At 41.1% G+C, this 21465-nt stretch overlaps 1 protein-coding gene across 2 annotated transcripts in view; it reads right to left on the bottom strand.

Annotated features, from left to right (window-relative positions):
* Positions 1 to 2597: 2597 nt before the first annotated feature.
* The window catches only part of HEATR1 (HEAT repeat containing 1), a 63420-nt gene continuing 44552 nt past the window's right edge, over positions 2598 to 21465 (bottom strand). For both annotated transcript variants that reach the window (XM_060191944.1, XM_007527893.3), the window contains exons 36-45: positions 18365 to 18651; positions 17100 to 17250; positions 8398 to 8556; positions 7844 to 7978; positions 7590 to 7694; positions 7337 to 7505; positions 6092 to 6246; positions 5455 to 5613; positions 3854 to 3962; positions 2598 to 2933 (exon numbers count right to left, since the gene is read on the bottom strand). In XM_060191944.1, the coding sequence (XP_060047927.1) occupies positions 2845 to 2933; positions 3854 to 3962; positions 5455 to 5613; positions 6092 to 6246; positions 7337 to 7505; positions 7590 to 7694; positions 7844 to 7978; positions 8398 to 8556; positions 17100 to 17250; positions 18365 to 18651 (1518 nt within the window). In that variant the 3' untranslated portion in view covers positions 2598 to 2844. The remainder of the gene's footprint in view (positions 2934 to 3853; positions 3963 to 5454; positions 5614 to 6091; positions 6247 to 7336; positions 7506 to 7589; positions 7695 to 7843; positions 7979 to 8397; positions 8557 to 17099; positions 17251 to 18364; positions 18652 to 21465) is intronic.

Here is a 21465-nt window from a genome sequence, read left to right as displayed (position 1 = left end):
TTTTTAAAAATTATTTTTGCCTCCAGGGTTATCACTGGGGCTGGGTGCCAGCACTAGGGATGTCCACTGCTCCTGGAGGCCATTTTTCTCATTTTGTTGCCCTTGTTGTGGTTGTTATCATTGTCATAGCTGTTGTTATTGGATAGGACAGAGAGAAATCAAGAGAGAAGGGGAAGAGAGGAGAGAAAGACACCTGCAGACCTGTTTCACCGCTTGAGAAGTGACACCCCTGCAGGTGGGGAGCCAGGGGCTTGAACTGGGCTCCTTATGCCAGTCTTTGTGCTTTGTGCCATGTGTGTTTAACCTGCTGCACTACTGCCCAGCCCCCTTAAAAAAATTTTTTTTTAATTTTCTTTATTGGGGAATTAATGTTTTACATTCAATAGTAAATACAATAGTTGGTACATGCATAACATTTCCCAGTTTTCCATATAACAATACAACCCCATTAGGTCCTCTGTCATCCTTAAAAACTTTTTATCCAGAGCACCACTCAGCTGGGGATTGAATCTTAGACCTCAGAGCCTTAGGCATGAAAGTCTGTTAAGTAAACTGCTATGCAATCTCCCTAACCATCAGTCTTGTTTTCAGAAGTGCTCACTTGGTATAGCTACATCTAGTACTTAAAAATTTGTCACTTTTTAATTTTATTCTTCAGTCTAAAGCCCTCCCAACTGAGCTATTTTGGTGGGCAGTTATTATTCTTTTAATCGCCACCAGGGTTATCACTGGGGCTCACTTAGTGTCTGCATGCTAAATTCACTGCTCTGGGCAGCTATTTTTTCCCTTTTTCTTTTATTTGAAGACAAAGAGAAACTGAGAGGGGAAGGGTGAGATACTTACAGCACTGTTTCACTACTCATGAAGCTTCCTCTCTGCAAGTGGGACCTTGAACCTGGATCCCTGTGCATATGGTAGTAATGGGTGCACTCAACTGGGTGCGCCACCACCTGGCCCCCATGTTAATTTAGTATGCTGAGTCTTGCAAAGTACAAAAATAAAAACACCAATAGGGAATATGAGTAATGGTAGCAAAAATTCAAAGGCAAGAAGGCTCTAGAAATAACCTCCCCTTTCCCCCAGAGGACTTGACCAAGATATTGGGTCCCTTAGGGAACAATTATTATTTCTTTATGAGAAAGATTGGAGAGAGAAATAAAGAACCAGACATCACTCTGATATATGTGCTGCTGGGGATTGAACTCGGGACCTCATGCTTGAGAATCCAGTGCTTTATCCACTGTGCCACCTCCTGGACCACGTGTTCCTTTTTTGTTTTAAAGGTTTTTAAAGAACATTTTTATTATTGATAAGACAGAGAAACTGAGGGGAGAGGGAGATAGAGACACAAGAAACAGCTGCAGCCCTGCTTCACCACTCATAAAGCTTTCCCCCTGCAGGTGGGGACCAGGGGCTTGAACCTGGGTCTGTAGGCACTGTGATGAGTGTACTTCACAAAGTACACCACCACCTGGCCTCCCTTATATTGTTCCCTGCAAGCCATAACAGTTCACTTTTAATTTTTGTTTCACATGGACATATTAAGACCTACTAACACTGATTCTTTTATATAGTAAAACAATCTTAAAAAGTGTTTGGAAAAGAAACTTGACATTTGTGAACAATTCTCACTGAGACATTAAAAAGAAATAAGCATTTGTAACAAACTGTCTCTAAACTGCAGTCAGTTTTTCCCTTTGTCACAATTCTGCACTAAAGTTCTTTTCAAGCTCAACTTCAACATTCTGTATGATTATACTTAGATGTCTAAAACCTTAGAGGTATAAACACCCTAAATAAGGCAGGTTTGTTTTCTATTAGAGGTCTTTCTGACTTTACCAGGACACCATTTAGATTCAAGAACTTCAAAGCTTTTGGGGAAAAGGTCCTGATACTTTTTCACGTGTGCACTAATAGTAATGTGATCATTTCTGACCCTCCAGAGGAATTCCTTTGTGCTACCTAGAATGTCTGGTGTTCTTCTTTTTCTTCTTGTGGGACCAGTCAGTATGGGCTGTTTTACTTATTTATTTACTTACTTACTGGATAGAGACAGAGAAATTGAGAGGGGGAGATAAAGAGACAGAGACACCTGCAAGCCCTGCTTCACCACTTGTGAAGCTTTTCCTCTTGCAGGTGGGGACCAGGGGCTTGTAGCTGGGTCTTTGCACACTGTAATGTGCACTTAATCAGATGCACCACCGCCTGGCCTCATATCTAACACCAATAGACTTCACTGTCTCTTCCCGAAAGGAGACTACTATTGTCCTTTGTGAAAAATGCATTCCAGTACTACTAACATGCACAGGAGCATGCTCGCACATACTCTAAGACCAAGTGTTATCTATTGAAAATGAAAAGTGCAAATCCAAATTATTTTATAGTCAATAGCGTTCTTGTCAGATGTCACTTTCTTGACACTGAGTGCTACTCTGAGTGAAATCTGACAAATGATACCATGCCCATGTGACTCTTAAAAAAAAAAAAGTGGTACGGCTTTGCAATGTAAAGTTGGCATTCTAGTGTCAAATGCGAAAATTAAATGCCCAATATTAATAGCAATAATAAATGTTTAAAGAAGCACAATAGTCTGCATAAAAAGGCCATGTAGATTTATTCTTTACGCAATTCTTTATAACTGTTGAGAGAGGCACATGTAGTATATATAGCACAAAACAAGTGTGGATTTTATAAAGGAGTAAATATTTATAAATAGTCTCCAAATAGGTGTTAAGGAACCAAAAGTAACATGGTACTAAACACCCGAAAGTTAAAAATGTGAAAAATAAGTCTCAACTCTCAACAAGAGTATGAAACACTAACACCCCCCCCCCCCCCCCAGTTTTAAAAGTAGCCCTGCAGTGGCTCTCCCAGTATAGCTTCCAGTTGCTGAATTGTCTTTTGGCATTGACGTTCTACTTCTTCACATTCATCTAGGGGGGAAAAAAAAAATAACGATCAAAATGAGTCAGTCTTCCTGCCTTAGTTATCATTACCCTAATTCTTCATGTCTTGCGTTCTCTGGCAGTCATTCAGTCAGAAGCTAAGTAGGCACATTAAGGAAGAACAAAGTGCCCAGAGAATACTTCTTTACTTCTACAGGTCTCCACCTGGACGGACGCTGAGTAAGACACAGGCCGTCCCTAGACACCCCCCAATGGTGGCGTGTGGCACACACCTTTTTAGTAGCTCATAGAGCTTCCACTCCGTGACCTAAATAACTTAAGTAGAACGTATTTAGCTTTAGATAGGAAAGTGGTATCTACTTACTTCCATCACCCCTGCTTAACAAGATGTTCTGTTGTTTTTTCAGACTGTGTGGTGACATTGTACTTGACTTGGCATATGTCCAGAAATTATACAAACCTGGACATAAACCCTTGTTCAGTCACATTCACTGACTTACTTTATTCAAGTACTCAATCCTTTTTAAGTTTCTGGTTGCTTCTTTTAGAAGATAACTACAGTATAATGACATGTACCCTGTTGTGAGGATTAGATGAGGTCATCTACACAGACCAACACAGAGAGTACTAAGTAAATGCTGGTCATGATTAATAGCTACCTCTCATGGCATTAGGTATTTTGATAATAGTAATTTAAATCTGAAATCTAAAATATTCAATCATATGTGTATTAGGCAAATGCAATGTAATAAACGTCTCAGATGATTATGAAATAAATGATCGTTTCTTTCCATGTTCCCTCTACCTCAAAATAAAAACTTGGTCTCCTAGGTTTGAAATCTGAGACTAGAAGAATGTCAGAGCAAGGCAAGTGATGTCTAGACTTGCACTGTCGAGCACACTGCCATGATTTTACTATAGTTATCCCTTAACAGTTTAGTAATTACCTTCCATCAATTCCGCTAAGAAAGGAATGGATTCCGGTAGCAGGACAATATAATTCTCCTTTAGTTTTTCAGCCAGTGCTAAGACAGTGATCAGAGCAGCAAATCGAACCTGAAAGGGATAAAGCGGTAAAGGATGATTAGCTAGCTGCCACTGTTACACTTACTAAACTCCATTCAACTGGAGACACGTCCCGGCTCTTTGAATATTAGTTCACATGAGTTCATTTAACTTCTAGAACACCAAATTTGACAATGTGGGATCTGTTAATATGTGTAATCTTCTTATAAAATGGTTTTCAAACTGTATTCCATTACATGGGGTCTTTAATGTGCATGCCTTATGATAAGTTTCCTTCAAAAAATGCAATTAAAATTAAAGTGCCACATGCAAACTCAAGTGTACTGTCAAATTTCACTGCACTGGATCACACTGGTTCATCTTAACAATGAGTCAAGTATTCCTAGTTGCCTCTGGTAAGGATCTCTCTTCAGAAGTCTGACTGGTCACCACTATCGGACATGGGCTCTGGCTATGACACTTATTCAGTATGACTGCTCTCTCCTCAGTGCTGAATTTAAAAAGGTACTGTGTCACAGTGTTTTCATTCTGGAACTTAAAGTCTGGACATTTTTCAAATGGCTTGTCTACAATAGTGTGGATATCATTAATGACCATTTTTGTTTTCATTATTTCCTAATGAAAATTTGCTCTGGTCTGTTTTATCCACTGAGATTCTAGGGTGTAACTAACTATTTGTGAGAAATGGCAATTCATTTCTATAATAATTTGAAGATTCTGACACTCAGGTATGGAACTTTACTTCTACTTGACCCTCCACCTCCCCCCTGTCCCCAGTGTCAATGTACTTCTACCATTCATCATTCAACAAAGTCCTAAACCAAATACATACAACGTGAGTACCATATTCTCTAACTCAAAGAGGCATTCTCTGGGCAAACTGAAAGCATTTATGTCTGGGAGCACAAGGACATTTAAATGTTTTTTTTTTAAAGTACAGGGAATTCAAGTGCTTTCCCCCCCCCCCAAATCTTGGGCTCCTGGCAGCAACCCCCCCCTTTTTTTTTCTTCTCTCTATTTTATTTGATAGGACAGAGAGAAATTGAGAGGGGAGAGAGAGAAGGAAAGAAAATGACAGACAGCTGCAGACCTGCTTCACTACTTGTGAAGTATCCCCGCGGCAGGTGAAGAATGGGGGCTCACACCTGGGTCCTTGTGCTGGTCCTTTCACATAGTTCTATGTGCACTTAGCCTCGTGCACCACCTGGCTTCTGGGAAGTCAATTCTTTTTTTAAAGAGTTATTTATGAAGCACCTTCACACTGTGTTCAACACACAATGGAGTGAGGAAAGGATCTGTATCATTTACAAACAACCTATTAAGTGAAAAACAAGTTTCCCAGCTTCTGCGTTTCCCAGCTTCTGCCTAACAGTCTAACCCCTAGACCCAGAGACAAGAAGCAACAGTTAGCTTTACCCTGTTAAGTTTACCACAGTCCTACGTCCTCGACAACTTTTAAGGTTGTTCAGAGTATGAACAGGAAGATGTGTAATATCAGTACTTGTTAACTACAGGTCCTCACCTTGGGCGAAGAGTCTCTTGTCTTCAGCAGAATCTGGTAGTTCAGTGGTTTCCAAAGAGAGTCATCTGCCATGGCTACTGAGAACTGCGCGATGCAGGGTATCAGCTGCTGTGCCACCCGTTCCTGGAACTTCTCTTCTCCTCCAAGCCTGTTTTCCAGCTAGTAAGAATGAGATAAGATCTTTGAGCAAGAGGACTCACTTTTTCTTGTTGGGGAAAAAAAAAAAAATCCAACGTGTAGATATTTTAAAAATAATCTCTTGAGTATTAGCAAACAAAAAAAAACCAGGTCCTATTTTAATACTTTTGCTAAAGCAAACTCAACTATCACTGAAATTCAAATGGAATTTGACACACTTTACATTATCCCTTCAGTCCTTCCAGAGCACTGCTGAGTCAGAAAACATTCTCAGCATGCCCAGAAAAATATTAACATTTTCAACACTAGACCTTGTGTGCCTCTCATATTAAAAAAAAGAAATGCCACTATGAAACTATCCATGAAATGGGAGCAATCAGTTGAGAATCAAAATCATAAAAGAGGAGAGAAAAGACAAAGTTCACCAAACCATCAGTTTGGTAGAATAAAACCTACGATGTCTTAGTCTTAACAACAAACGATGGTTCTGTTTGGTTACCTGATCCACCAGGGGCATCATCAAGGCTTCTGCTCTTTCTTTACTTATAAAATGCTGGGTATCAAAGAGGAATATTTTATATAAACAGTTCAAAATAAACTGTAACAGCAAGCAGCACTTTTCAGGGTCATTTTCAGAGTCAAAAAATGCTTCATCTGTAGATAAGAGAATGAAAAGAAATCCAAATTTGAAGATTTCATCTCCAATACTTAAATTTAAAATACTATTTCTTTTTCAAATTATTTTTATGTTATTTATTGGACAGAGATAGCCAGAAATCAAGACGGTAGGGGGAGATAAAGAAACACCTGCAACACTGCTTCACCACTCAACAAAGGTTTCCCCCTGCAGGTGGGGACCAGGGGACTTGAACCTAGGTCCTTTTGTATTGTAACATGCATGCATTCAACCAGGTGCGCCACCACCTGGCTCCTAAAATACTATTTCAAGAACAACAGCCAGAAGAGAATTTCTAAAATTATACAGAAATCATAAGCAGGATACAAGTAAAAGGGTGTCTCTCAGGTAAGTGATTCTTTTTTATTGGACAGAAATTGAGAGAAGGGGGGGAAAGAGACACTTGCTTCACGGCTTGTGAAATGATGCACCCTTCCCCCTGCAGGTGGGAAGCTGAACTGGACTCTTGTAAGTCCTTGTGCTTTGCACTATGTGCACTTAAACCAGTGTGCCACCACCTGGACACCCCCCCCCCCCCCCATTTAAAGAAGTTAAGATTCTCACTGATTGCTAAATTTGACAAATCACCAATTGTCAGCTGGGTTACTTGTTAACATTAAAGAACAATCTTAAATGTTTTTCCCCTTCTGTTGCCCTTGTCGTTATTGCTGTCATTGTTGTTGGATAGGACAGAGAGAAATCAAGAGTGGAGGGGAAGACAATAGACACCTGCACACCTGCTTCACTGCTTGTGAAGCAACCCCCCTGCAGGTGGAGTGTCGGGGCACCATGTGTGCTTAGCAACCCACTGCACTACCACCTGGCCCCCAACAATCTTAATTTTAATGTTTTAAAGTTGCAACAACATACAATAACGCCTACTTGTCCTTTCTCCCAAATAAGTTAATAACATGTCAGTATGCTAAAACAAACATTCCCAACACCTGACAACTGACTTTGAAGTGAAAAGCTCATTCCTTAGGCTCAAGAACTTTCAAAGTCTTGTCTTCCTATGTAAGTAAGGCACATAGAACAAGAGTATCAACCAAGCATGAGTCAGCTACCAACCTGTTTTAGAGATGTTCACTTGGTTCAAGGTATCAGCAAAAGGTTTCACTAAGTGGCCAGCAAACAGAGTAAAAAGTCCTTTCAGTTTGTCAGCAATGCAGTCTGCCAAGTTGTAAAATGTCAATAGTCGGTCTTTTGGGGCATCCTCTGTTTTAGCCCAATCAAACAGCTGAAAATATAAAGTAATTTTAGCTTTGCCATCTCTTTTACTGTACATAAAAGTGTAAGCAGGATGTGAAGTAAGAAAGCTTACCTTAAAGAACAGGGGTCTGAATGTGACTTCAGAAAGTTTTACAACCATGGCTACTAGGCAATCAATGATATAATTTTCTGTTTTTCCAACATCCTCCAGATCATCCTGGGGGGAAGGAGGAGAAGGCTTACCAGTTAGCCAGAATACTGATACCGAGTTCAAGACAACTCCCAAGGAAAACAAGTTATGAAGACAGATTATTTTTATACATGTAGATAACTTTAGGGTCCAGGGAGGTGGAATCATAAATTTACCTCAGAGTGTTGTGCTCGGAAGTCAAGGGCCTCTAAGAAGAATGTGGTTAGCAGAGACTGATGGGAGGTGAGCTCTTCCTTCTTCATTACCCCAATGTGTGCTTGCAAGACACTCATAAATGGACCCATGTGATTCTACCAGTAACAGGAAAGAGATATGTCAATTTTAAAATATTTATTTACTTCCTTTTGTAGCACTTATTGTTTCATCGTTGTAGTTATTGATGTCGTTAATGGATAGGACAGAGAGAAACGGAGAGAGGAGGGGAAGACAGAGGGGGAGACAAAGATAGACACCTGTAGACCTGCTTCACCGCCTGTGAATCGACTCCCCTGCAGGTAGGGAGCTTGAACCGGGATCCTTACACCGGTCCTCGCGCTTCGGGCCACGTGCGCTTAACCCGCTGCACTACCGCCTGACTCCCTGAGATGTGTCGATTTTTTAATATTCCTAGAGTTTAATAGTACATCTAGAAAGGAATGCAATCACCACATTATTCAAGTAAACCCAGGACCACATATGCTTCAAAGTTTAATACTCAGTATGATCTAACCTTCCAGTTCTTCTCAATCTTCTTGTATGTTTTGTTGATGGCTGGCAGTAATACTCGGGGTGAGAGCTTAGTAGCCAATGTCTTTTTAAGAGATGAGAGGCGGACATTTGCCTGGGAGGCAGGACCCATTCCACAAATGATTTTCTCCAAGTGGATTACCTATGGGAACATAAGAACAGTGGTCAAAGTCACTGCAGGTACAAGTCTATACTAATAGAAAGTTAAAGTGATGACATGGAAAGTCAGTTCTAATGTCAATGACTGGGAAAAGCTTGGTGGATCTTAGCCTAACCGAATTCCTTTTATACCCAACCTTGAATGTCTATATAAATAAATAAACAAATAAGGCAGGGGAGGTAGTATAATGGTTACGCAAAATGATTCTGATGCCTTAGATCTCAAGTTCCCAGGTTCAGTCCCTTGTACCACCATAAGCCAGAGAGCTCTGTTAAATAACTACCATGATGCCATCCTGATGTCCTTAGGCAGACAACCTCACCAGTGTGTCCTGGAACCTCACCTTTCCAGAGCCCTATCCGACTAGGGAAAGACAGAAACAGGCTGGGAGTATGGACTAACCTGTCAGCGTGCAGGTCCAGTGGAGAAGCAATTACAGAAGCCAGACCTTCCACCTTTTGCACCCCATAATGGTCCTAGGTCCATGCTCCCAGAGGGATAAAGAAGAGGAAAGCTTCCAATGGAGGGGATGGAATATGGGACTCTGGTGGTGGGAATTGTACGGAATTGTACCCGTTATCCTACAATCTTGTTAATCACTATTAAACCATCAATAAAATTTTTTAAAAATAACTTAAAAAAATAGGGGGATTCGACTTCCGGAGGCGGAGCTACGAGCAGCAGATCACTTTCTCTCCTCTCCTCTCCTGGATCAACTAGGAATACCAAAGGAGACCACCCGGACCGAAACAAGACAGGACTAGAATGACCACAGAAACCCAGTAAATCACCCGTGAGTACAAACACGCGTGGCTGGTGACAGAGAGGAGAGAGGGGCCTAAGGAGAGATTAAGTGACTGCTAACAGTTGGACAGTTTGGAGACACCACCTCCAGTCTGCTCCACCAACAAGGGGACAGCTGAAGGGAGGAAAGGACTCCCCAGAGTCTCACCAAGTACAACTCTGAGTCTCCATTGCTACTACCCTCAGAATCTGGAGCAGCAACAGGGAGGGACACCAGGGCACAGAGATCTAACCGGGAAACTCAGGAGAAGACCTATACCTCGGTGGCATAGCTGAAGGGCTGTGAAAGTCTCTTTGCATAACCACTGGATTATCTCTGCCACACCCTGCTTTATCTCTTGGTCAGGAGTCATTGATTAAGCCAAGAAGCCTATTGATAGTTTAAAAGCCCTCAGGCTACCATAGCCTACAGGGGAAAAAAAAAAAGGCTTTTACACCACTGAACTCCAACTCAGGGATTGAAAAAACTGTTAACTTATATAAAATGGTTAAAACAACAAGAAAAAATAATGGAGACTCGAACCAGGACAAGAGTCCAGCTAAAAGTCCTCCAGAGGGCGAAGCACAAAACAACGAGTTCAACATGCAAACATTAGCTAAGGAAATAATAACAGGAGTGAGTAAAGAATTTGAAAAAATTGTAATCAGAACTGCAGGAACAACAAATGAGAATATGGAAGAAAATTCTAATAATCTCATGGTTATTAGAGAGCTGAAAGCTGAAATTGCTGAGCTAAGAAGGCAACTAGCTGAACAAGCTAAAACAGTATCAGAGCAGGGCAACAAAATAGATGAACTCCAGAAAGCAGTAGAGGGCAGAGAGAATAGAATCAATGAGGCTGAAGACAGAATTAGCAAGATTGAGGATGAATTAGAGACAACTAAAAAAGAAGTAAGAGATCTCAAAAAGAGATTAAGAGATGCTGAAAACAACAACAGAGTCCTATGGGATGACTTCAAAAGAAACAATATACGCATTATTGGCTTACCAGAGGAAGAAAGAGAAGGGGAGGAAGAAAGCGTTCTCCAGGCCATAATAGCCGAAAATTTCTCTAGTCTAGACAACACCAAAGACATAAAGATTCAAGAAGCCCAGAGGGTCCCAAACAGAATTAACACAGACCTAAAGACACCAAGACATGTCATACTTAGATTGGAAAGGAATAAGGATAAAGAAAGGATCCTCAAGGCTGCAAGAGAAAAACAAAGAGTCACCTACAAAGGAAAACCCATAGATTAGCAGCAGACTTCTCCATACAAACACTACAGGCCAGAAGAGAATGGCAAGATATCTATCGAGTGCTCAATGAGAAAGGCTTTCAGCCAAGAATACTATATCCTGCTAGATTGACATTCAGACTAGATGGAAGCATCAAAACCTTCTCAGACAAGCAACAGTTGAAGGAAGCAACCATCACCAAGCCTGCCTTGAAAGAAGTTCTGAAAGGTTTCCTATAAACAACCAGACCACCACAAATAGAACATATATCAAAACACTCTAAAACTCTACAAGAATGGCGTTAAAATATCTTCAGTCTTTGATATCAATAAATGTGAATGGCCTGAATTCACCTATTAAAAGACACAGAGTAGGAAGATGGATCAGAAAACACAACCCAACAATATGTTGTCTACAGGAAACTCACCTAACGCAACAAGACAAACACAGACTTAAAGTGAAAGGATGGAAAACTATCATTCAAGCCAATGGCCCACAAAAAAGGGCAGGAACAGCTATTCTCATATCTGACATGATAGACTTTAAAATACATAAGATTAAAAAAGATAGGAATGGACACTACTTAATGCTCAGAGGATCAGTCAATCAAGAGGACTTAACAATTATTAATATCTATGCACCTAATGAGAAGCCATCTAAATACATCAAACTTCTACTGAAAGAGCTACAGCAATATATTAACAGTAACACAATCATAGTAGGGGACTTCAACACCCCACTCTCTCAACTTGACAGATCATCCAGGCAGAAAATCAGTAAAGACATAAGGGAGCTAAATGAAGAGATAGATAAACTAGAACTATTGGACATTTTCAGAGTCATTCATCCCAAGAAACTGGAATACACATTTTACTCAAATCCACATGGATCATTCTCAAGGATAGACCATATGTTAGGCCACAAAGACAGCATCAGCCTATTCAAGAGCACTGAAATCATCCCAAGCATCTTCTCAGACCACAGTGGAATTAAACTAACACTTAACAATCAACAAAAGATTAGTAACAGTGCCAAAATGTGGAAGCTCAACAGTACACTTCTTAACAACTTCTGGGTCAAAGAGGAAATCAAGGAAGAAATCAAAATGTTTCGAGAGTTCAATGAAAATGAAGACACAAGCTATCAAAATATTTGGGACACAGCTAAAGCAGTCCTAAGAGGGAAGTTCATAGCTATACAAGCACACATTAGGAAACAAGAAAAGGCACAAATAAACAGCCTGATTGCACATCTTAAAGACCTAGAAGAAGAACAACAAAGGAACCCTAAAGCAACCAGAAGGACAGAAATTACTAAAGTTAGGGCAGAAATAAATAACATTGAGAATAGGAAAACAATACAAAAGATCAATGAAAGTAAATGTTGGTTCTTCGAAAGAGTAAACAAAATCGACAAACCTTTAGCCAGACTCACAAAACAAAAAAGGGAGAAGACCCAAATAAATCGGATAGTAAATGAAAGAGGAGATATCACAACAGACACTGCAGAAATTCAACATATCATGCGAGGCTTCTATGAACAACTATATGCCACCAAGCTAGAGAACCTGGAAGAAATGAATGATTTCCTAGATACCTACCAACTTCCAAAACTAAGTAAAGAGGAAGTGAATAACATGAACAGGCCCATCACAGCTAATGAAATTGAAACAGTTATCAAAAATCTTCCCAAAAATAAAAGTCCTGGACCAGATGGTTTTACAAATGAATTCTACAAAACTTTCAAAGAAGAACTAATACCTCTACTTTTAAAAGTCTTCCAGAAGATTGAAGACACTGGAATACTCCCTGCCAGCTTCTATGAAGCCAACATCACCCTGATACCAAAAGTAGACAGGGACACAACCAAAAAAGAAAACTACAGACCAATATCTCTGATGAACATAGATGCGAAAATATTGAACAAAATTCTAGCCAACCGGATACAGCAGTATATCAAAAAAATTGTTCATCATGACCAAGTGGGGTTTATCCCAGGCATGCAAGGTTGGTTTAATATATGTAAATCAATCAATGTGATCCACCACATCAACAAAAGCAAGACCAAAAACCACATGGTCATATCAATAGATGCAGAGAAAGCCTTTGACAAAATACAACATCCCTTTATGATCAAAACACTACAAAAAATAGGAATAGATGGAAAATTCCTGAAGATAGTGGAGTCTATATATAGCAAACCTACAGCCAACATCATACTCAATGGTGAAAAACTGGAAGCATTTCCCCTCAGATCAGGTACTAGACAGGGCTGCCCACTATCACCATTACTATTCAACATAGTGTTGGAAGTTCTTGCCATAGCAATCAGGCAGGAGCAAGGAATTAAAGGCATACAGATTGGAAGAGAAGAAGTCAAACTCTCCTTATTTGCAGATGACATGATAGTATACATGGAAAAACCTAAGGAATCTAGCAAGAAGCTTTTGGAAATCATCAGGCAATACAGTAATGTGTCAGGCTATAAAATTAACATTCAAAAGTCAGTGGCATTCCTCTATGCAAACACTAAGTTAGAAGAAATTGAAATCCAGAAATCAGTTCCTTTTTCTATAGCAACAAAAACTATAAAATATCTAGGAATAAACCTAACCAAAGAAGTGAAAGACTTGTATACTGAAAATTATGAGTCACTACTCAAAGAAATTGAAAAAGACACAAAGAAGTGGAAAGATATTCCATGTTCATGGGTTGGAAGAATTAACATCATCAAAATGAATATATTACCCAGAGCCATCTACAAATTTAATGCTATCCCCATCAATATCCCAAGCACATTTTTTAGGAGAATAGAACAAATGCTACAAATGTTTATCTGGAACCAGAAAAGACCTAGAATTGCCAAAACAATCTTGAGAAAAAAGAACAGAACCGGAGGCATCACACTGCCAGATCTCAAACTATATTATAGGGCCATTGTCATCAAAACTGCTTGGTACTGGAACATGAACAGACACACTGACCAGTGGAATAGAATTGAGAGCCCAGAAATGAGGCCCCACACGTATGGACATCTAATCTTTGACAAAGGGTCCCAGACTATTATATGGGGGAAGCAGAGTCTCTTCAAGAAATGGTGTTGGAAACAATGGGTTGAAACATGCAGAAGAATGAAGCTGAATCACTGTATTTCACCAAATACAAAAGTAAATTCCAAGTGGATCAAGGACTTGGATGTTAGACCACAAACTATCAGATACTTAGAGGAAAATATTGGAAGAACTTTTTTCCGCATAAATTTTAAAGACATTTTCAATGAAACGAATCCAATTACAAGGAAGACTAAGGCAAGTATAAACCTATGGGATTACATCAAATTAAAAAGCTTCTTCACAGCAAAAGAAACCACTACCCAAATCAAGAGACCCCTCACAGAATGGGAGATCTTTACATGCCATACATCAGATAAGAGTTTAATAACCAACATATATAAAGAGCTTACCAGACTCAACAACAAGACAACAAATAACCCCATCCAAAAATGGGGGGAGGAATTGGACAGAATATTCACCACAGAAGAGATCCAAAAGGCCGAGAAACACATGAAAAAATGCTCCAAGTCTCTGATTGTCAGAGAAATGCAAATCAAGACAACAATGAGATATCACTTCACTCCTGTGAGAATGTCACACATCAGAAAAGGTAACAGCAGCAAATGCTGGAGAGGGTGTGGGGTCAAAGGAACCCTCCTGCACTGCTGGTGGGAATGTCAATTGGTCCAACCTCTGTGGAGAACAGTCTGGAGAACTCTCAGAAGGCTAGAAATGGACCTACCCTATGACCCTGCAATTCCCCTCCTGGGGATATATCCTAAGGAACCCAACACATCCATCCAAAAAGATCTGTGTACACATATGTTCTTGGCAGCACAATTTGTAATAGCCAAAACCTGGAAGCAACCCAGGTGTCCAACAACAGATGAGTGGCTGACCAAGTTGTGGTCTATATACACAATGGAATACTACTCAGCTGTAAAAAATGGTGACTTCACCGTTTTCAGCCGATCTTGGATGGACCTTGAAAAAATCATGTTGAGTGAAATAAGTCAGAAACAGAAGGATGAATATGGGATGATCTCACTCTCAGGCCGAAGTTGAAAAACAAGATTAGAAAAGAAAACACAAGTCGAACCTGAAATGGAATTGGAGTATTATACCAAAGTAAAAGACTCTGGGGTGGGTGGGTGGGTGGGGAGAATACAGGTCCATGAAAAATGATGAATGAAATAGTGGGGGTTGTATTGCTAAATGGGAATCTGGGGAACGTTATGCATGTAAAAAAAAAAAAAAAAAAAGAAGTAGAAACGCAAAGCAGAAATTGACTGAGTTTGGAGTATGGCACCAAAGTAAGAAAGCAGAAGTATACTAGAGTTTGCAGTGAGTACCTCCCTAATACTTCCTCTCTACTTTTCCAAGCTTTGGGTCCATGATTGCTCAACAATTTGTTTGGCTTTGTATGTTAACTCTCTTTTCAGTCACCAGGTTCCAGGTGTCATCAGGATGCCGGCCAGACTTCCCTGGATTGAAGACACCACCAATGTGTCCTGGAGCTCAGCTTCCCCAGAGACCCATCCTACTAGGGAAAGAGAGAGGCAGACTGGGAGTATGGACCGACCAGTCAACGCCCATGTTCAGCGAGGAAGCAATTACAGAAGCCAGACCTTCTACCTTCTGCAACCCTCAATGACCCTGGGTCCATGCTCCCAGAGGGATAGAGAATGGGAAAGCTATCGGGGGAGGGGGTGGGATATGGAGATTGGGCGGTGGGAATTGTGTGGAGTTGTACCCCTCCTACCCTATGGTTTTGTTAATTAATCCTTTCTTTAATAAATAATAATAATAATAATAATAATAATAACTTAAAAAAATAATGGATAGATGAACATTATTCTGGGAGTCCTATCCTTGGGAATCAGAGATGTAGGTAGTAAATGCTAGAAGACAGAAGGACATGCAAACTGATGATTTCCTTAAGAGGCAGGAATTAGGGAATCGGGCGGTAGTGCAGCTGGTTGAGCACAGGTGGTGCAAAGCACAAGGACCGGCAAAAGTACCCCTGTTCTAGCCCCTGGCTCTCCATCTGCAGGGGTTCGCTTCACAGGCGGTGAAGCAGGTCTGCAGGTGTCTATTTTTCTCTCCCCCTGTCTTTCCTGTCTTTCCCTCCTCTCTCCATTTCTCTCTGTCCTATCCAACAATGACGATATCAGTAACAATAACAACAATAAAACAAGGGCAACAAAAGGGAATATTAAAAAAAAAAAAAGAGGCAGGAATCCAAAAACCATGAGGAGAAGAATCAAGTTCTTCCTTTTGCCAAAAGCCAAAAAAAGCTCCTCAGTTGTAGCAGTCCCTTTCTGTAAGAAGTCCGCTTCAGGATGTGAGGGCGGTCTGGCTGCGACATCTGTCACCCCACTGATCGCCTGGATTGATTCAACTGATCTGGCTGCCTAGGCGGGTGTCCCCTTCCTCCCTCACCGCTCCATGTGCGTCCCTCCCGAAGCTGCAAGCCCAGTTGAAGACTGGAATAGAGATGGACCGGTCTTTGGTGGAGGGTATACGAGTAGCTGCGCTCGCCTGCTAGAACCTCCAAACAAGCTCTCAAGAAGTCTACTTAAGAGCTCTGGTTGTGAGGTATATCTGACTTGGTTAAATCATTGACATGTCAATGAAAGCTCCAAAGGTCCTAAATGATAAAACAGTAGAGAATGGGGCTGGATGTTGGCACACGTGTTCCCACCTATGGGGGGTGGGGGTGGGACGGGACGACGGACGACAACTTCCTGAGCAATGAAGCAGGTCTATCTCTCTCTTCCTTTCTACTTTTCCCTTCCTTCTCAGTTTCTCTCAGTCTATATCAAATAAATACAAAGAAAAAAAAAAAAGGTAAAGAATGAAGGGTCATTCTCAGGCATTTTCAACCAAAAATACCACATGACTATATACAAAGCAAGATAGGAATCCTGCCCTACAAGAATGCTCAAGATTAAGAGCCATTCCACATTAAAATTAAGTGGTCTGCTAACCGCTAATTTTTCTACACAGGTCTTAAAAGGTAGTTCTACCAGCCCAACTCCAAACATTTGATTGAAGAAAAAATAACAGCAAAATCTACAAAGAGAAATAAATGTTTTAAGACAAAGTGCTACCTATTATCAACATCACAGTTGGGAAGGACTTTAGAAGAGAAAAAGCATACGTTAGACAAATACAAGCACATCTTTTCAGAAACAAGAATCGTCCTGCCAACCAAATAAAAAACAATGATAATGGGACAGGCGGTGGCCCACCTGGTTAAGCGCACACATTACAGTGTGCAAGGACTTCACAAGTGGTGAAGCAGGGCTGCAAGTGTCTCTCTGTCTTTCTTCCTCTCTACTCCCCTTCCCCTCTCACTTTGTCTCTATCCAATAATAAATATTTTTAAAAAACAATGATAAAATAAATAAATATAAACATCTCTCCTCCCCACTCCCCTGTGCTCACCTGTGACAGAACACCTTCTAGGTAGGGGCTGATGAAATTTGGGAGAGTTTCAACCACCTTCTGAAGGGCAGCTAAGGCACTGAGTAGATAGACTTCACCAGAGATCAGCTCGTTGGTGTTTCTCATTGTTGCCAGCAATGATGGCATCAGGCTAGAAAGAGAGGACGTGGCTTTTAGAGTAATTTGAGACAGAAACAGAGAATGGAGACGTTACTGTGAAAAGAAAGAAAAAAAAAAACTGTCCTCATCACAACAGTGTTATGTCACTGCTTTATGATATAGTTTGAAGTCACGGGGCATAGTATGTCTGGCTTTTTATTTTATTTATTGATTTTTTAATTACTTTGCTTAGCAAATTTGGGACAACTTTTAGGATTATTGTGTTTGTTAAAAAAAAAATGTCATCGCGGGGGGGGGAGGGCGGGTGGTGGTGCACCTGGTTGAGCACACATGTTACAATGTGCAGGGACCCAGGTTCGAGCCCGGTCCCCACCTGTAGGAGGAAAGCTTTACAAGTGGTGAAGCAGGGCTGCAGGTGTCTCTCTCCAATAAATATCCATAAAATAAGTAAATGAAAAAATGTCACTGCCTGTAAATTATTGTCTACGCATTGGATCGACCTTCTCGTGGTGCATCCCATGAGTACCCATTCATTGGGGAAACTGACGATCCTTCCTAGCTGACTGAATCCACATGGATCCCAGTCACTTTCAAAGCCAGCAACAAGCAGCTCCTGACAGCTCTCAACCTGACCTGTTGACTGGCTACGGAAGAAGGGCAAACGCTAGAAGAAGAAGTGACACAGAGCAGGACTCTCCAGTGCCCGATGGCATTGGTCTATAAGTGGGCTGTAATGTACTGCTCCACAGGAACTCTGCCAGGTAGTATTAGCTCCAGTTTATCGGTGATAAAATTCTAACAGGCTACAGTAACGGCCCGAAGGGTGCACAGCAGTAAATGCAGGTCAGCACTAGGAGTGTCCGACTACCAAACACAGGCAGCATGAGGGAGTTTTTGCCGAACGGCAAATGAGTGTCACCCACTGCTTCCCAATTACATCTGATCAAAATTGAGTGAAAACTGGGGCGGAGAGGGAACAGGAGGAGATAAACATCATAAAAGAAGATGACATGGTTTTACCGGTCTGAGAATATGGACTCTCTAACAAACCACAATACGCTGTTTGTAGTAAGATGTTATTTTTTTCCCGCTAGGTACCAGAATCCCTGTGTGAGCGTTCTTGTTCCATGCCCCAACAAGCATACCTGGGAAGCTGAGGAATGGTCAGTGCTTCCACGGTGGAGACCACCTCTGCTACACACAGCAGGGCACTTCCCAAGACATTTTTCTCTTCCTTTGTTTCTGGGTCAATCAGCTGCACGGCAGTCTTGAGCACTGGAACAAAAGGCTCTGGATTTTCTGCACCAAAGTTCTTGCACAAGAGCTTTAGGGTGTACAGAGCTGTCTGTCTGCTTATTGCTGGTTCTTCTACTGCTTTCTTCTGTTGTACGACGGCCAGAAGGACTGGGACCAATTTCAGGAAACGGGAAACCTGAAGAGGACAGTCAAAATTCTCAGGGAATCCAAGTTGCGAGAGAAAGAAAGCTATTCCATTTGCCTAGATTGCAAGTGGGGAACCTTTTTTTTCTGCTAAGGGCCACTTAGATTTTATAACATCATTTGTAGGTCATTCAGAATTATTAACTAGTGGGAGTCGGGCAGTAGCATAGCCCGTTAAGTGCAAGTGGAGTGAAGCACAAGGACCGGCGTAAGGATCTTGGTTCAAGCCCCCAGCTCCCCACCTGTGGGGGGGCGGGTTGGTTCACAGGCAGTGAAGCAGGACTGCAGGTGTCTGTCTTTCTCTCCTCCTCTCTGTCTTCCCCTCCTCTCTCCATTTCTCTCTGTCCTATCCAACAATGACGACATCAACAACTACTACAACAACAATAAAACAACAAGGGCAACAAAAGGGAAAATAAGTAATAACAAAAAAATTATCAGCTTAACCCTAACCCTTAAAAATTCCTTAGTCCTGACCTTATACATAAGACAATCATTTCCTCATCTACTTTATGTACTGCTATGCAAATCAGTACATGAGTACACGATCAGATTCTGCTGCAAAGCACCTATCTGGTTTGAAGTAGAAGAAGATCATAGTTATACTAAAGTTAAGACATGGGGGCCAGGCAGTGGTGCACTGGGTTAAGCGCACATAGTATGATGCACAAGGATCCCGGTTTGAGGCCCCGGGTCCCAACCTGCAGGTACCCCCTTTCTACTTTCCCCTTCTTTCACAATTTCTCTGTCTTATACAACAACAACAACAAAATGGAAAAAATGCTGCCAGGAACAGTGGATTTGTAGTAGAGGCATGGAGCCCCAGCAACAGCCTTGGGGGGGGGGGAGCTATGATAACATATGACTCACATTAAGCAACAATTCTATCAGTCTGAAATTCTACTGTGAGAGTTCATATAAAGAAAACAGTCCCAAAGGCCAGGTGGTGGTACACCTGGTTGAGCACACATGTTACAAGGTACAAGAAGCAGGTTCGAGTCCCTGGTCCCCACCTGCAGGGGGAAAGCTTCACAAGTGGTGAAGCAGGGCTACAGGTATCTCTCTGTCTCTCTCTCCCTCTCTATCTCGTCCTTCCCTCTCAATTTCTGGCTGTCTCTATCCAATAAACAAATAAAGATAATAAAAAGAAATTTAAAACAAAAAAGAAAACAATCCCATTCACAGCTGCTCAAAGAAAACACAGGAATAAATTTAATCAAAAGGTAAATGACTGGTATTGAAAACTCTAAGACATCAATTAAAGAAACTAAAGACAACACCAATAAATAGAAAATATTCTGTATTATTGGTAATAAGAACCGTGTTAAAAATTTCACTGAGGGAGTCGGGCAGTAACGCAGTGGGTTAAGCGCACATGGTCTTTGCAAAGCGCAAAGACCGGCTTAAAGATCCCGGTTTGAGGCTCCAGCTCCCCACCTGCAGGGGAGTCGCTTCATAGGCGGTGAAGCAGGTTTGCAGGTGTCTGTCTTTCTCTCCCCCTCTCTGTCTTCCCTTCCTCTCTCCATTTCTCTCTGTCCTAACTAACAACAACGACATCATCAACAACAACTACAAAAAAAAAAAAATAACGAGCAACAAAAAGGGAAAAGAAATATTAAAAAAAAAAAAAATTTCATTGCCCGGGCAGAGGGTAGATAGCATAATAGTTATGCAAAGAGACTCTGAAGCCTGAGGCTCTAAAGTCCCAGGTTCAATCCCCTGCAGAGCTGAGCAGTGCTCTGGTTAAATAATAATAATAATGATGATAATTTTTTTAAAAAAAATTTCACTGCCCAAAGCAATCTACAGATTCAATGCAACCTCTATCGAATGGCATTTCCAAGCAAAGTAATTTTGAAAAAAAAAAAAGGAAAAATGCAAGACATGCCCCATGACTCCAAACTATATTACAGTTATAGTTAACTAATACAATATGGATATTAACAAAAATAAATCAACACAGATAAATGATACAGAAACCAACCAGAGTGGGGCCTGTGTAGCGGCAAACTGTTACCATATGCGAGGACTACGTTTAAAGCCCCAGCCTCAACTTGCGTGGGAGAAAGCATCACAAGCAGAGAAGCAGTGCTGCAGGGGTCTCTCTATCTCCACCCCACCCCTTGCAATCTCTCCCTGTCTCTACCCAATAAAATTAAAGAAAAAAAAAAAGACCAAAAAAAAAAAAAAAAAAACACCTGAGCATAAATGGTCAACTCATTTATAAGTATAAAAAAAATACAGGGTTGGGGGTCGGGTGGTAGCACAGACGGTTAAGCACACGTGGCGCAAAGCGCAAGGACCAGCATAAGGATCCCTGTTCAAGCCCCCGGCTCCCCACCTACAGGGAAGTTGCTTCACAGGCAGTGAAGCAGGTCTGCAGGTGTCTGTCTTTCTCTCCCCTTCTGTTCCCCCCTATCCATTTCTCTCTGTCCTATCCAACAACAACAACATCAATAACAATAATAACTGTAACAACAATTAAAAAAAAAGCAACAAGGGCAACAGAAGGGAAAATAAATATATATATAAATAAAAGTGACAAAAGGAGAGAGGAGATAGCATAATGTTTATGCAAAAAGACTCATGCCTGAGCCCCCATGGTTCCAGGTTCAACTCCCTGGCACCATGATAAGCCAGAGCTGAACAGTGTTCTGGTAAATAAATAAGACAGGATAGACAGCATAATGGTTATGCAAATAAGACTTATTACTGTGGCTCTGAAAGCACAGGTTCAATCCCCCACACCACCATAAACCAGAGCTGTGCAGCACTCTGGTCAAAAGTAAATAAATAAATACATAAA

This window comes from Erinaceus europaeus, chromosome 6 (genome assembly GCF_950295315.1).
Source record: "Erinaceus europaeus chromosome 6, mEriEur2.1, whole genome shotgun sequence".
In the NCBI taxonomy this organism is placed as follows: domain Eukaryota; kingdom Metazoa; phylum Chordata; class Mammalia; order Eulipotyphla; family Erinaceidae; genus Erinaceus; species Erinaceus europaeus.
This window is presented reverse-complemented; position numbering and strand designations above follow the sequence as displayed.